Raw genomic sequence first — 16887 nt, 5'->3', positions numbered from 1 at the left:
CAGGACTTGCGAAATGCACAACACTGTATCTCAACAGAACGTGACATCGGTTTATTATGATCTGACTCGTTCAATTTGAAAGGCTTTAGCTGCTGACTTCACACATAACGTGGCCGATGCCATTGCTCAAAGCTGTCATCTCCATTTCCTGCCAAGTTACTCAGTGTATATTTGATTATCTATAAGCATTTGGTTTCTGCTTTTCGCTCTCTGCGCATCACATGCAATTTCACATTTAGTGCACTACATTAAACACTGCGCTACAGCATTGCTAGCTAACACATGCACTGACATCTCCGATCAAGCTGGAGAGGAACTATTTGATTTTTTAATATAACTGCTAACTTTCAGTTTGGCTTCATGTACTTTGAATAAGGGAGGATTGGCTAACTGGGAAAAAATGTGTCAAAACATGGAAGGTAAATGGGAAGATGAAAGAGTGTAGGGTTAAGTAAGCACAGTGGGCAAAGTGTTAAAGAGAAGATTAAAAAAAAGCACAAAGCTGCTTCCCACACAAAGACAGTGATAAAGGCTTAGCCTCCATTCATTCTGAGCAGCCAGTCATTTCCTCAGCTATCACTTTCCACTGGGCTTTTGTAAAGCGCCAAGTTCATTTATCTTTAAAGCACACACACATCATGGACATGCTACAGCTGAAAATACACACATGCTTAAAAGCTCAGGGTAGCACAATGCAAACATAGCAGAAGACTATTTGAACAGGTAAATAACAGAAGTAAACACACATGCACTGGAGGACAGGATTTGACTACGCTACAATGCGTAATCACTTGAAGTGATGTCACTTGTTTTGCTAACTTCCACTAGAATTGTGCTTAGTCGGCATTAAATAGAAGTTGTGATAGTCTTTTCTTTGCAATTGTGTAGTATATCCGAGTGAAACGGCTTCTAGAACAAGAAAAAATGTAGGATGGGACTGGGATTTTGGCCATGGACAATTGGTTGGATTGTTGTGGTTTGCTGTTGCTGCGATCTCATGTGAGTGACAGTTTGTCCCACCCCTGCAGCAAAAAAACCCAAAAAAAACATGATTTTGAGGGCACGTGAATAAAAAATAAAAAAAAGATGAAAGATGCACAGATGAAACATTATACTAGTTGTCAAAAGTACCGATTTCAGTTCCAATTGGTACTGGAATTTTCAGCGGACTGGACTGGTCTCGTGTCACGAGATCTCGCGAGACTAAAGTGTGACGAGATTTCTCGTCGAGGCGAAAAGTAGTCTTGTGATGTTGCCGTGACAGAGTGTTAGGATGATTAGGAAAGAATATGCCACTGCTACGTTTACATTACGCCTCCACTGTCGTTTTGCTTTGTATTTAAATAAAAAACATTTAATTCAGTTGGATAACGGTCGCCGCCGCTCCACATTTACAGAGTTACGCGCGATCGCTGAAAGGGAAAGTAAACGCGAGCGCGCATTCAAACGCTATTTCAATACCCCACATTTTGAAAGCGGCTCCCTGATGAATGCAAATATCTCTCAATATGAAAGCTACTTTAGGCTGGGCAGTGTAGTTGTAACCATCTCTTAGCTCTGTATCAAAGAAAAAGTTGGTCTTATTTGCACTTTGAATATTGAGAGGGTGCGATTATGGTTTCAACTTGTAAAGTGTTACCATAAAAATGAATAACAGTTTTCTCTTAATCTTATTAAGCACAAACAATAAGGTTTAATTTGTTAACATTAGTTAATGCACTGTGAACTATCATGAACTAACAATGAATGACTATTTTATTAACTAACATAAACAAAGATGAATAAATACTGTAGCACATATATTGCTCATTGTTAGTTGATGTTGATTAATACATTAATGTTAATAAATGAGACCTTATTGTAAAGTGTTACCATTTTTATTTATACTGTTTTTATTTCTATGATCAGTTTGTGGAAATTTCCAAAATTTCCTTAAGGAGTTCAGTTAGGAGGTCAAAAGTTGTAGAAGCTCATAAATCATGTACAGTAAGGTCTGAAGAGACTGAAATCATACAGAAGAGAAGCCAGTCAGTTGAGTTTGTGGCAAAACCTTTTACAGTACTTGAGTAGCCTATTGTTGTCTTTTACTGCATATGATAATTCATACTCAGAAAGTAGAACTGAATGACATTCATTATAAGATGATTAGTTAAAACATTTCAAATACACCTGCAGAATATTTTTTCTAGTCATGTATTTCGCCATTGAGGATTTCTTAAAAATAGTGTGTAAAAATCTTGTCTCGTCTCGTGAACTCAATCTCGAGTCTCGTCTCGTCTCGTGAGATACCGGTCTCGTCACACCCCTATTGAAGACAATCACAGACATATCCAATGAGCCGTGAACACAATGGCCAATCAAAGGTGTTTACGAATCATCTCAACAGCGTTCAAAGCTTCATATTTTTACAATTTCAGTACCGATGTGGTACCGAAGTCGGTCATTTGGACAACTCTAATATATAAAAAAAAATAAGAATAGTCAATTTGACTTTGTGAATTGTGACTTTAACTGTCAACATCCCTGCTGAAAAAGCAAAACAAAAAACTAAATAAAACAAACAAACCACAACAACAACAAAAAACGGACGAACATCCAAAACCATCCTAAGCTGGTTTAATGGTCTAATGTAGTCTCCCAGCCTTGATAGGCTGTTATTTCAAAGGTTTTGGGAACTCGTCAGCGAGCTAAACCAGTTGAACAACAGCTTGGCCAGTTTGAAAGACCGGCAAGACCAGCAAACCAGCTAAGGATGGTTTTGGATGTTTGTTTGTTTGTTTTTTCAACAGTCGTTCCTTCAACCACACACCTGCTCTATAGTAGGTACTGTACATTTATTGTTTGTATTAAAATTGAAACAGATGAAATGGAAGTAGCACCATCTTTTCTTGTGACACAGTACATCTGAGTAAACCAATTATCAAAAAAAAAAGTAAGCTGGGGACCTGGTATGATACATTGGTCATTGATTTGATTGTGAGATGTGGGCTTTGCACTCAAAAATTAATGCAGCCTTGCAGTGAAGAGGAGGACAAAATGAGTGGATAAGATATGTCAACAGAGAAAAGTCTGTTGTTTCACTGGAAAATTCAGTTACGACATTGTAATTTAAAATGTAAAAAAAGGAAGCAGATCCTGTTTTAATGAATCAATAAAAAAGATCAATAAATGCATTTTGAAAATAGCTGGAAAATAAAGTGAATTTTCATTTCATGCCGACCTAAAAAAAAAAAAACTCTTACAGAGACTTTAAATTTTTTTTTTTGTATTTTGTGTCAATACAGACTAGCATTACAATATTTAGAGTCAAGCTTCAATATGTTGCTGTCTGGTCATCTGGTTGTTTTTTTTCAAAATAAGCAAGTTGAAGAGTTCAGTAAACCTTTTATATCAGTTCCTGCTAAAAAGAGTTTCAGTCAGATCTCATCCTGCCCGAGGCCAGACAACCATTCCTGCCCTCTTTTCTTCTCATTAGATAGAAAAAAAGGGAAAGCTGAAGGGGTGTGAGCTGAGGAAAAAAAAAGGCTTTTGTCTTCCTCCTTTAACAACGCATGTCAGAATCCCATTACGCTCCTTATCACATTAAATTAATGTCTTCCAGCACAAAGGAGAGAACTTCAGAAATAAACACAGCCAGACAAAAGAGAGTTTCCAATGTCCTGCTTCATATCAACTGCCCTTTTCTAGAAAGGCGATCCTTTCTGTACGACTTTCGTGACTCTGACTTTTCATTTCAGGGGCTAAAAGAAGTCTTTTTGTTTGATTTTACAGTACCATCCTTATTTTATCTATACATTTATCATATTCTTCTTGAAGAGGCAGGAGGATTAGATCATCCCATTTCACCCACGTTTCGGTTCTCGTCTCTCTGTGGGACGTAGGTTGCAGTTTCTCATTTAATCATCTTTAATTACAGATCACTTCAAAGCAGTGAGAAGAATGTCGGGCAAACAAGTAGTACAATATTTCTGTTCCAAGCGGAGAGGCGTAGCAAATCTGACAGGTGGGAAACCTCTTTGATGTGTGTATATTTGATTCACTGTGTTCAATCCGGGCACCAAAGCTCAGTTCCTTTCAATTAAATCCGAGAGCTACTTTAGTTCAAGAGGACAAACTTGAAAGAGATTATAGCGCTCACCTGGCTGACCCCGTTCAGAATAATTTGGGTAATACCTGACGAAGACGAAATCTGGGTGACCTTCTGGTCTCCTGACTGGATAGTACAGGTTGGCAAATTTTGTCCACTAATGAGACCTTAATGCACCTCACTACACGGTACGGCCCTGTGCAGACAGATGAAACCTAGCGCCTCATCCAAATGAGGTTTATACTGTAGTATAGGGAATGAGCAAAACTACATAAGATATCAGTTACCATTTCCATTCATCTCAATAGCAAAATTGATATCAAGTTAGCATTTCCATTCATCTCAAGGGCATTACGCTAACTGATAATGCTAACATTATCGATTAGCATTTCTATTCATTTCAGCAGTAAAAAATTAGGTAAGCTTTTCCATTCATCTCAAATGAAAAAGAAAAAAAATAAACACTATTGGTAACATTTCCATTCATTTCAATAGCAAAAGTTATCGGTAAGTAATTATAGAACAAGTCACCTGAACCATAAGCAAATGACGTGACAACTCTGGTATCCCTAGAACCATAAAAACAGTTAGCTGTGACCAAGCTGCATTATATGACAATGTTTCAGACTGTTTTATACAGCCTATAGTTTTAGCCTACAGCTAATCACAGTCTGTTGGATTCCCGCCTCTTTGCCCATTTTCAGTTAACCGGGAGTGACGTACGGTGACATACTGCCAAGATGGTGACGACAGGCTCCGCCCACTTTGGGCTTCAAAAATGCTCTTCAGAATCCTAAGGGTGACGTCCCGGACACTACGTCCATTGTTTATGTCTATAAACAATAGACATAGTATATTATGTATAATCTATAGTCTATGGTTGTGACATACTACTTTTACATGACTACTCTTGAATGTCCACTAATGAAGAATGCTGATTTTGTCTTCAAAAAGTTGCAGGCATTGGTAAAATTAGGCTGATTTCAGGTTCACCTGACCTACACAATGTTTTTTGGAAGGGCATTTACAGATTGTAGAGGTCTTGAGACACATTTTTAAAAGTAGGACTTTGTTGTGATTCCCGCCTGGATTTGTTCCAGTCCTGTTCCCCCTTTCTTTACTGATGCTTCTCCACTATCCTGTCAAAATAAGGCAAAAAGCCCACCGGTATTAGCCATTTTCCATTTCCATTGATGCATTTGGCAGACTAACATTTCATTCAAGCTATACATTTTATCAGTTCAGTTAAAAAAGTTGAACCATTTTAAAGGAATTTAAGAGGGTTTTTCCAAGAGGGTAATACCATTTAACTAGTAGCTAAAGCACAGCATAATTAGAACACAGGTGCTAGACATATCAAAAATGAAAATATATCTTGTATATGAACTATATACAGAATATAAAAAATCTAGATGATCACAATCGGTTGTTTATAGATAAAACCATATGCGATGGCCTCCTGGCTATCAGTGCTGTATAGTTTAACGGAACGAATAACTGTCCTTGTACCGTGTCATCTCAGCAGGCCAGGTCTGTGAAGTATTCATGAGTGGGCCATGCTCTATTAAGCTGTCAGTGTGCTAAGTGATTAATGAGACCTGTACATTCTGTGAGACTGAGCGCGAGAGAAAAAGAAACAGTAACGGAAAACGACAAGCAAACACAGAGGCGCAGGTGAACAGGGTTATTATGCTGGCAGCACGAGGAGCCATCATCCTCTTCTTATAGAAATGCATTAAAGGGCAGTAACTACGGCATTTCCCCTCAACCCTTCGGCTCGCACACCCACTTCGCAACCCTGTAATGTTTGTCAGCTAAAGCAGAAATGACTATTACCCACAATGGGCCCTAGACCTGCCACTGTGCGGAGCAGCTAGCCAGTGGTGCATGCACGTTTGTTCCAGGTCTACAAACACATCAACAATAGTACGAATGTGCTCCTCTAACAGCGGTTTGGGAAAATATTTGTAATGGCAGAAAATGCTTTATTGACACATACATTTGCATATTAAAAAGAATAACTGATATTGCTCTACCGTGAAATTTTTCTCAAATGGTAATTAGCTTACCGTATTTTGCATATTAATTTTATGAGAACGATTTGCTTTATGAGGGAATAGGGATCTTTAAGACTGTAAATTGCATTTAGACATTCTCTTGTGTATTATACAAAGTAAAATGAATTGGGGAAGATATACTGTAAAAAAGGAAATGGTGTGTCAATTCAAACCAAAAATAACTACAACAATAACCATAAAATTTAAAAATTTTAATCTAAAGGCCTGTTCAAACCAAGAGAAGAAACTATAGTGATAACTATAATGATAATTACCACCGATAAAATTATTATAAGTGTGTGCTGCAGTTTTATTGTCTGCCGCATTAAAGTCAGGTGGATTCTGATTGGTTGTCAATGTTTTTATTGTTCATCAGCTGGAAAAATTTTTTTTTGAAATTGATTTCGGCAATATAGTTATTGTTAAATTTGTGGTATTGACCTTGCTATTCTCATAGAATTAGAACGATTATAAAAAACATTTTTTCTAGCTGATGAGTTGAAAGCCAAATTCCATTCGACTTCAAAGTGTGTGCTGCAATTATGGTAACAGAGTGCTTAGAATAAATAATGCTATCGTCCGTTGGTGTAGGTGTTAATATAGTTATCATTATAGTGACTATTATAGTTATCGTTCTTAAAGGTAGGGTAGGAAATGTTTTTATAAACATTGAAACTGATAGCAATTAATAATAAAAGTGGTCTAAATATTTAATAATGTACATATATCTTGAGTGGTCTCAGCACCAAAAAATGTCCATCCAATCATTGCATTTGGTGTATATCAAGAATATAAATTAAAAAAAAAAATAAAAAAAAAAGAATTTCAATTTTACTCCCATATGACTGACAGACATGAAATATTATTTAATTTAATTTAGACTATTCTGGAAGCTTGCTAAGTTTAGCATTGCTCTAAGGGATTTTTATGGAAGACAAAAGAACTTTGGTACAGTTTTCTGAAAGTTTTCTGTCACAGCATATTTTAAGTTTGGCCTGTCATTGCTGTGACTCACTTTTATTTTCCTACAGAAATCTTCAGGGAGTGCATTCACTCATTATTAGCTGAAAAACAATGTTGTCTCTGTGCAGAAAGCTAGGCTTTTGCTCTAAAGGTACAAAGGAAAAAAACATTTGAGTAATAGTGTTGGCATGAGCATGAAATGGTTAACTTTAGAGTGTACCACAAGCCAAACTTTCCAAGTTACCTGGAATGCTGTCTGTGTTTAGCTTTATGTGGTAGAATGAGCAAAACATCGGGGTCTTTTTAGGACTAAGAACTGAGATAAACATCAGATTTTGCAATTGTAGATAAGATCACAATGGGATACAAACCATCCACACTCAGTCTCTCGAGAGTCTTTTCATCTGAGCACCAGGATTGTGCGCCATTCAGAACTAAATTGAGAATATCTTTAAAAATTCCTAAACAGGACGCTGAATTGTAATTGCAATTTGAATAGATTTAGAATGTTACAAAAGATTTCTATTTCAAATACATGCTGTTCGTTTGAACCTTCTATTCTTTTGAAAATCCTAGAAAAATCACAGTTTCCACAAAATTGTTTCCTGAACACCAAATCATCATATTAGAATGATTTTGAAGGATCATGTGACACTGAAGACTGGAGTAAAGATGCTGAAAATTCAGCTTTGCCATCAAAGTAATAAATTACATATTAAAATACATTAAAATAGAAAATCAAATTTCAGTTCAGCATCCTTTAGGGCAGGGGTAGGCAAGTTCGGTCCTGGAGAGCTGCTGTCCTGCAGAGTTTGACTCCAACCCTGAGAAGAAAAAAAAAGAAAAAAGAAAAGAAAAAAACTCACCTGCCTGTAACCTTAGTAATCCTGAAGTATTGATTAGCTTGTTCAGGTGTGTTTGTTTAAGGTTGGAGCTAAACTCTGCAGGACAGCAGCTTTCTAGGACCGAACTTGCCAACCCCAGAGCTTAAGGGTGTTTAAATTGAATTAAAAAGTCAACTCATGAAAGGGATCAAATTCTTAAATCCTGAATTTTGCCCATGTCATGTTTTCAATATGAACATTGTCTACTAAAACAGTTTTAATTATTGGTTTGGTATAGTTTTGACCCTGTTCTCAAGTGAATATTGGTAGTTTGCCATCTTTCTACACCCCTCTCTGACGTCTTAGTGGGAATTATAGCTGTTCCACTTGAAGGCCTTAAGCTGATTACTGAGAAAGGTAGCCACTGTCTGAAGGGGCAATGTGACTTTGTTTGGATTCTCTGGGTAATTTGTGGCATCCTTGCTCCGAGATGGAAAGGCAGAATACTAAACGTTAATCCTCTGTCAAGCTGAACTCAATGTGTGTCTAAAAAGGAAACTTGCAAAGGGTCATCCGTCAGTCACCTTTTCTTTGACTACAGTAGGTTTGATTTAAACCTTCAGCCATTCATTTCCATGGACATCTCTGTTTCTGCAGAGTGTGCTGACATTTGGCAGGGTGGGTGTTTGATGGTAAATGAATGGGACATGACAAATGATGAATGCCTGAAGGACAGATGGACAAGAGAAAGAGTGAACGACACATTTGGATTTATCTAACAGTGCAGTACAGTCAAACAGCATGAAATGAATTCAATGTCATCATCAAAACAGTGTGGACATGTTAGGTTTATAAGCTGTTGTTATTGCCAAATAATCAGCCGAGCGTAATAAAGTATTTGGATTGCCTATTTGAGCCTGTGAACATGTACAAAGGCATACAATGGCAAAGAGAGCACAGAGACCACATGTGCCACTATGAAATGCTATGTTTGCTTTGTAGAGAATACATATGTTAGAATTCAGCAGTAACAATCTATAAGAGACGACATCTGCTGCTTGACAGATGCAGGCAATTCTATATGTGCCATTCAGGAAAGAGTCGAGAAGAACATGTAATTATGGCTCATGTTTTTTTTTTGTTTTTTTTTTGGCTCTAATAGAGAGATTAAAGGGATAGTTCACTCAAAAATGAAAATTTGATGTTTATCTGCTTACCCCCAGTGCATCCAAGATGTAGGTGACTTTTTTTCTTCAGTAGAACACAAATGACGATTTTTAACTGCAACCATTGCAGTCTGTCAGTCAAATAATGGGAGTCAAAAAAACTTGCATAGACAAATCCAAATTAAACCCTGCGGCTCGTGACGACACATTGATGTCCTAAGACACGAAACAATCGGTTTGTGCGAGAAACCGAACAGTATTTATATCATTTTTTACCTCTAAAACACCACTATGTCCAACTGCATTCAGCACTCGGTTAGTGAGGTCTGATCGTGCTCTGACAGCGGCAGTGATGTCTAGCACTCATTGAAGTATAAGTGCGAGACATTACTGCCATTGTCAGAGCATGATCAGACCTCACTAACCGAGTGCTGAACGCAGTTGGACATATTCACTCCCATTATTTGACTGACAGACGATGCCCTGGGGGCAAGCAGATAAACATCAAATTTTCATTTTTGGGTGAACTATCCCTTTAATATAAAATGTATTAATTAAGTTGTTTATTTAGGAATTGTTGAAGTTCCTCACATCTTAGATATAATTCAGAGCTGTATATATATTTTACATTACACACATAAACATATACTAAACAATTTATATGAATAAACTTTCTCTAACTTTCTGTTCATTAAAGAATCCTGCAAAAAGCTCACTTGCACACTTCATTAAGCAGCACAACTATTTTCAACTAATAATAAGAAAGGATTCTTGAGTACAAAATCAGCACATTAACATGATTTCTTAAAGGGTTAAAGGGTCATTCCAAACCTGTAAGACTTTTGTTCATCTTTGGAACGCAAATGAAGATCATTTTGATGAAATCTGAAAGCTTTCTGTCCCACCATAGACAGCTATGCAACTACCACTTTGACGCTTCAAAAAGTTCATAAAGAGATTTTAAAACTAATCCATATGAATTGAGCAGTTCAGTCCAAATTTTCCAAAGAGACTCAATCACTTTATATGATGAAAAGATTTAATTTAGGCTTTTATTCACATATAAACATTGATCAGCGAATATGTGAGCTCTGAACAGATGAAATCTGTTTATCATATAAACCGATCGGTTAGTTTTGCGATCTCTTTTTTTGAAGCGTCAAAGTGGTAGTCGCGTAGTTGTCTATGGAGGGACAGAAAGCTCTCAGATTTCATCAAAAAGATCTTCATTTGTGTTCTGAAGATGAACAAAAGTCTTACAGGTTTGGAACGACAAGTAATTAATGACAGAATTTTCATTTTTGGGTGAACTAACCCTCATGTAACACTTAATACTGGACTTTCACTGTTTTTAACTGCATTTTTATCAAATAAATGCATTCTATACACACACACACACACACACACACATAACACAAACATGTATATGTGTGTATATATACATACACACAATACAAGAAGTCAAATGAAAGCCTCATTACAATATAAACCATATAATACTCACAATCGGCCTGAGCACATATGAGACACGACGTGCTGCTGTTAAAGAACGTTAGCAGTCCGGCTACAGCCATGCTGATGTCCGTGTTAGTGGGCCTGAGGTCCAGCGTGGTAAAGCGAGGAAACTGCACCTTCAGTATGTCCTCCGGAGCCACCTTCACGTACGGCACCTGCACAGGGGATGCAAAACAGGACAGAGAAAATCAGCCCTGCAGGACCCCTCTTGTTAGGCGGTTACCGCAGGTAAATTGAATGAAAGAACATTGCAGGAGGGTGTTTTGTTTACAGCACTGTGATGCAGGTCTCAAGAGTAGCTGTGCAACAGAATCACGGCATTCTCATCAGACTAATTAGATCCACTTTATGCCTAAAACTAATAAAAACTCATTTGAATAATTTCAAAAGCCCCTCTCTGAAGGCATGTAAATTAACAATAAAAACTCAGCTGTATTAGATGGGGAAAAAAAAAAACTGATTTTTTTGAACCCCAGCAATGATTGAGGAAAAATTTCTCTGCATATAATTGCCAAGTGAGATGTTTATTCACGTTTATTCACACAGAGGGCATGTGCATTGACCTTTGAGATCTTGAACAGTCTTTGAACAGAAATAGCACATGGCGCAAAACGTCTCTATATCCATGGAGACCTCAGCGTTGGCTGCTCTCTAATTTGATGTGTGCTGATATGTGGGTGTGTCGGGCTCGGTAAAAGTGGGTGTTGGGCTCAGTGGGGCTTGAAGGGGATCCTAGAGGACGCATGCGGGTTGTGTAAAGGGCCTCTTCATCACAGCAGATTGCCTGTCTGCGGCAGGCCGTGTGACCATGCATCGTACTTGCACGGCCCTGTATCCCCAATTGGTTTTCCATCGCTTTCCATCAGGGCGTAATGGAGTCCCCGCCAGTGTGGATGGATGGGGCGCACGGGCTCTCCGACACTCGGGGGACAACTGGGATTCTTGGAGATGGAGGGTTCAGAGAGAGGCCGGTAATGGGCTCGCTGCAGTGGAGAGACATGTACAAGTCTCCGACCTTTTTTCTCTTTCTCGGAGAAGATGTTTTCCTCTATTCCCCCACGCCGGCTACCAGACAACATCCCATCTGTCCGAAGCCCCTGTGCTAACTTGTAAATAGTGGCTAAAGTCTGACTTCCTCTTGTGGACTTCCTCCATAATCTCTTATTATTCAGAGTGAATTCAACAGAGTGACATCCGGCTCAGCGCGGAAATATAAACAACATTTATGTAAGTACAAAAAGACCTTCGGATTTTTCTAGATTATCTAGAGTGAGATTTGATTCCTTAAACTAATTAACGGTTCAAACGGAGCTTTAAGTGGAGCTCTTGGGTAATGATGCTAGGCAGCAAAATGAACTTCACAAAGGTTTAATGAACTGCCCTTTCATACAGAACACATGACTCCAGCGGACCTTAAGATTTTATGCCAAGGCTCTTAATATTTAAAGTGGGGTATATGTTAAAAAAAAAAAAAGAAAAGAAAAGAAAAAGAAAAGAAAAAATAAGAGGAAGTTAGATGGGTTTACTTTGAGGAACCAGTCATCATTATTATAAATACTTGTAGAAGAGCACTGTAAAAAGTATTTAATATTAGAGTGAAAGGAGAAATCCTGAATCAGTAAACTGAACTTGAGAACAAATCTGATTCATGAACAAATCCTTCAGATTGGTGTTTTGAATTGGATCAGTAGATTAAGGCCGTGTGTCCACCAAAGCATTTTTAGCCATCTGAAAACGCTAGGGGCTCTGCTGAGAACGCCTAGCTGACAGCGCTTCGTCAGCACAGCGGGGTTTTTTTTTCAGTTGACCCGCTTCGCTCGCTATGATACGGAATACCACGGGAGTGTTACTAGTATCTTATTTTACAGATAGTTTGTTTCTGTACTGTCTCTATATAAAAATGTCGATACAATGTAACGTATTTGCCCTGGCTCTTGTTTTAAATTATTTTGTTCCGTTATTATGCTTCTTGTCGTCATCTGTTGAAATTGTACACGCAAAATGTGACGGTTGGTCGGTGTGGTATTTGTCCCGCCCCTCCTCCATTCTGATTGGATGGCTGGGTAAAAGGTGACAGTGATGAATGCTGCGTTTTACCCAAAGTTGAACATTCTTCAACTGTCAGCATCCGAAAAAAAATTGCTGAGCGTTCAGCACTTCAGCATGAAATATACACTCAGCGTCTCGTTATGCTCCTGCCATTTTAAAAAGGCGGCGCTCCCATTGAAAACAATTGGAAAAATATGGTAGCCTTGGAAAAAAAATGCTTCGGTGGACACATGGCCGAACTGAAAAAATTTCTTTGTTTGTTTGTTCACAAATTGCATAACACTACATTTCTCATGAAATCTTGTAAACAGGAGACCAATGCTGGATGTCAGGATTTTTAATGACTAACAACTTAAAATTGCAGTCAGCACACAAAGCTACTTTATGACTTGGGATAAAAGTGCATGTCGTATAGACCACTTATGCACTTTATGGTGCTTTTGCATTCTTTTAAGTTGGAAAACCTCAGTCCCTATTTGTGGCAACTGCATTGTGAAAAAAAGGCTGATCAGCGTATTCTTCCAAACAATAAAGTCTTACAGGTTTGGATCAACAATAGAGTGAGCAAATAATGACCGTTATTTTATTTTTGTGTGAACTATCCCTTTAAGACTCACATTCGGAGAGATGTCAGAATCTGATGTCTCATTGCATGCTGAAATATACATAGTAAATATCCATGATGTATGGACAGGAAATGGAGGATAACGCTGAAATGGGTTTGAAAGCCATTTTTCTTGTGGTTACAGCACACTGCATATGCATCAGCATCATTTCCAGGGCGTAAATAGAAACTCTTGCCCTGGTGGAGCCAATCTGGGCTTCAGCAATGGAATTGTGGGCCAGAGGGAGAGTTGTGTATGAGGGTAATATCTGTCTGTCCGTGTGCTGTCTGCTCCTGCGGGTTGACAGAGTGGCTGTCAGGCCTACAGATGCACTGCTGACAGGCTTTTAATGAGGGGCCTGGTGCAGGCCAAAAGCAGCTCAGTGAAGTCAGGCAAACAGCCATGCAACACTGCAGTATATGTACACGTGCCTAACATTTCATTTAAACCAGCAGGAACATGCTGAACTGGTACACATGAATATTGAGGCACTTAACAGATGTTACATTTTGGACATTTGTAATGCAGAACAGTATAATTGGATTGGGTAACAAATACCTTGTGAATTATAATGAAACTTGTTTAATCTGACAATTCAGTTTATTGAATTAGTATGCTTGTACACACTCTTTGAGCAAATTGAGCTCTTTGTCTTTATCTAAATGGGCATTCCCAAATGTTTTATTTAAAGTACACAATCATTTTTGTGAAGTCATCTTAATAGGGTTTTAAACTACAATAAGGAAAGGACATTATTGCGAGAATGGCAGACTAAAATATTCAACTCTGAATAACAAAAGCTGTTGCGACATCATGAACGTTACTTAAAACGTCCCTTGGCTTATTTAAATAATCAATTTAAACCTCATAGGGAAATGGGTTGCTTTCACAAAGGGCCATTTGTGAAGTCATTTGGCACAAATACAGTTTTCTCACTTAACCATGAAATTGTGCAGATTGTTGTGATGCTGTGCTGAAAAAAAATGTGCATGTGTACGTCATTTAAAACTCCCACCATGGCCTTTTTTACCATTTGGTATGAAAGTTTTACAGTCTATGGCTGTCCAACTGCTTTCTACCTGTAGCTTTGAATGAAAAAAACACATCCATAAGGGTGGACAGTCTCAGGAGGGAACTCAGGGGATTTCATGCCATATGGCAAGGTAAAGCATAATGAGATCTTACATCTGTTCCCTTACGTGCCAGAGGAACAAAATCATGTTTAATAAAAGATCACAGAACTTATACCAGGGCCACAGTGTCAAATGATACAGCTGGACACACTGTTGTACTTTAAAGTCAGCCATATTTGTCTGCTGTCACACTCAAGATTGGCAAAGAGTGACAAAGCCGTGCTAGGTTGCCTCACAGGTTGGTGGGGGCGGACACAAGTAGAAAGCAGCACTATTACTCAAAGACATGGAGATCTGCCATATGGGGATGGCAGAGTGGCTGGAGGGGTATTGTGAATGATCGTGACATTGCACACCTCTCTAATGTGGCGCAATGGACCATGGGAAGTCAGCTGCTTGGGGAAAAACAGACACTCAAACACTAAGTGGAGTAATCATGTTTTGGAGGCTATGAGTGCTGAGAGTCCCTGGTGGAGAGAGCAAAGAGAAGAAAAGGCCACTGAGGCCTTGAGAAAAAGCTCAGCATTGACCATAATCTCATTGATCACCATGCTCGGAAAAAACCCCTGAAGAAACACGTCCCTCAATCTCTGTTTCACAAGCATCGCTGCTGGTTTCTCAAAACATAGAAATCCTGTAAAAGATCCTAACGTTTTAAAGCTGCGGGTCACCTTTTAGACTGCACTGTGGCTACCAGCTGTGGTGCAGGTGGAAAGGTGAAGCCGTGGTGAATGGAGGTGAATCGAAGTCATCTTTGGTGAATTTCCTATATTACTTAACAGATGGAATCCATAGGTGTGTTTCTCCCTTAGTTTCTGCTCACACATTCAGCCATTGTGAACAAATGTGTAGTTCTCCATGTAAAACAACAAATCTATCAATTGATGGAAGATTGTAATTGTGGCATAAAGGTAAAATAAAACAGGCAATTATTTGATAAAGTTAAATAAAAAAAATATATTTAATAAGAAAGCTATAATTTTATGAGAAATAAAGTCACAGTAATGAGAAAAGTGTGCATTTAAGAGAAAGTCGCAATTATAATAAAATAGCAATTCTGAGCTATAACATCACAATTATGAGAAAACGATGCAACTGTGCAAAGTAAAATTGCAATTATGAGAAAAAAATGCAATTCTATTTGTATTGGAAAAGGAATCCTGAGGAAGATATTATTTTTTTGCAATGCATGCAAAGTTTAATGCCATGAGTCATGACTATGAATTTAAGACTTTCTTTCTTCAAGAAGTTAATTTGTGTAAGGGTGTTACAGATTTTTGCATATTAAAATAATTTTCAGCGTCCCCACCATTACATGTGTGGAATTGTTTTGAAAACTTCTGATGTCGAAAAATGGCAACCTGTAAAAATCAGCTATGTATGAGTCTGATCCTGAATCAGAAGACAATTACCATACACCTCAAATATCAAGGACACTCCAGTCTGTGAAAGCTTGATAATTAATCATCTTTAATTGTATTTATTCCTTGTATTTGTGAGGTATTACTGTATTTCATTACTTTATATTAATGTTGAAAGGAAGACGCTAGAGAAAGGTGTTTATCTTGTTATTACATATGCTTTATCAGTCTTGGCTGTGGCAAATAAAGTTTAAGTACTTAGAGTTACCACGTTTATTGTTGGTAGCATAACTTACGGTGTTTCAGGTAAATGAATTATGAATGAACATACCGTTTGTCTCACTGTCATTCTTATATTCATTGTTCATCATTTTCAGTAAAGTGAAAGTAAAGTGAGTACATATCAAACAATGCGTAACGGACAAAGCAATATGACACATGGTAAAAACATTGTTACTCACACTTGTATGTTGCGACATTCCTATCAGATCCAATATAGTCGGTATCTGAAAAGCCTGCATCGCACTGTGTCTTGTTTAAAAATGAATTTGCAGTAAAATGAAGCGATCAAACGAACAGTATTCTTACTGACGCAAACTGGAACATCATTAAAAAATAAAGTTCATCCATGCTTTCCTAATGTTAGGATCACAAGGAAAGCAATGCAAAGACTGTTTTCCCACAACTTGGCACTGCAAAACATCTTGTAATCCTCAGAAGCATCTCTATTTTGTTGCTCAAGTAATCCCATGTTTGCATCTCTCTCGTATTTACTACTACATGACATGTGTGAATAGGTGGGCAGGGCTAAAGAAGCATTAATATAGAAGTAGGCGTTGATTTTCTTCTTTAGTCTCACTGTGATGTCATATTGAGACAAAATCCGAAACAAGTCGTTTTGGGAGCTTGGTTTCAATAAAAGCTGTTTTCGCACTAATGAGGAAGTTTTGAGTTCTGAAGCTTACAGAATAATTTTATAGTACAATGACCTCTTAAATGTCACAAGAAGTAAAATTTGGTTTCTCAATTTATGGCCACTTTAAGACACAATTGTGAAATATAAAGTCACAATTAAGGGATGAAAAAAACAATTATGAGAGAAATAAATGTACAATTGAGAGAAAGAA

At 37.9% G+C, this 16887-nt stretch overlaps 1 protein-coding gene across 13 annotated transcripts in view; it reads right to left on the bottom strand.

Moving 5' to 3' along the window:
- grik4 (glutamate receptor, ionotropic, kainate 4) overlaps positions 1-16887 on the bottom strand; it is a 388678-nt gene that overhangs the window by 106509 nt on the left and 265282 nt on the right. For 12 of the 13 annotated variants that reach the window (XR_007180253.1, XR_007180254.1, XM_048159804.1 and 9 more), the window contains one exon: positions 10602-10767. Coding sequence is in view for 11 of the 13 variants with exons in the window: in XM_048159804.1 (XP_048015761.1) it covers positions 10602-10767 (166 nt within the window). In the remaining 2 variants the exon portion in view is untranslated. Of the gene's footprint in view, positions 1-8515; positions 8657-10601; positions 10768-16887 lie in introns of those variants that run through there. The other variant, XM_048159815.1, reaches the window with a different exon arrangement.

Source organism: Megalobrama amblycephala, linkage group LG16 (genome assembly GCF_018812025.1).
Source record: "Megalobrama amblycephala isolate DHTTF-2021 linkage group LG16, ASM1881202v1, whole genome shotgun sequence".
NCBI classification, from domain to species: Eukaryota; Metazoa; Chordata; class Actinopteri; order Cypriniformes; family Xenocyprididae; genus Megalobrama; species Megalobrama amblycephala.
The sequence above is the reverse complement of the archived record's forward strand: the minus strand, read 5'-3'. Positions and strand labels throughout refer to the sequence as shown.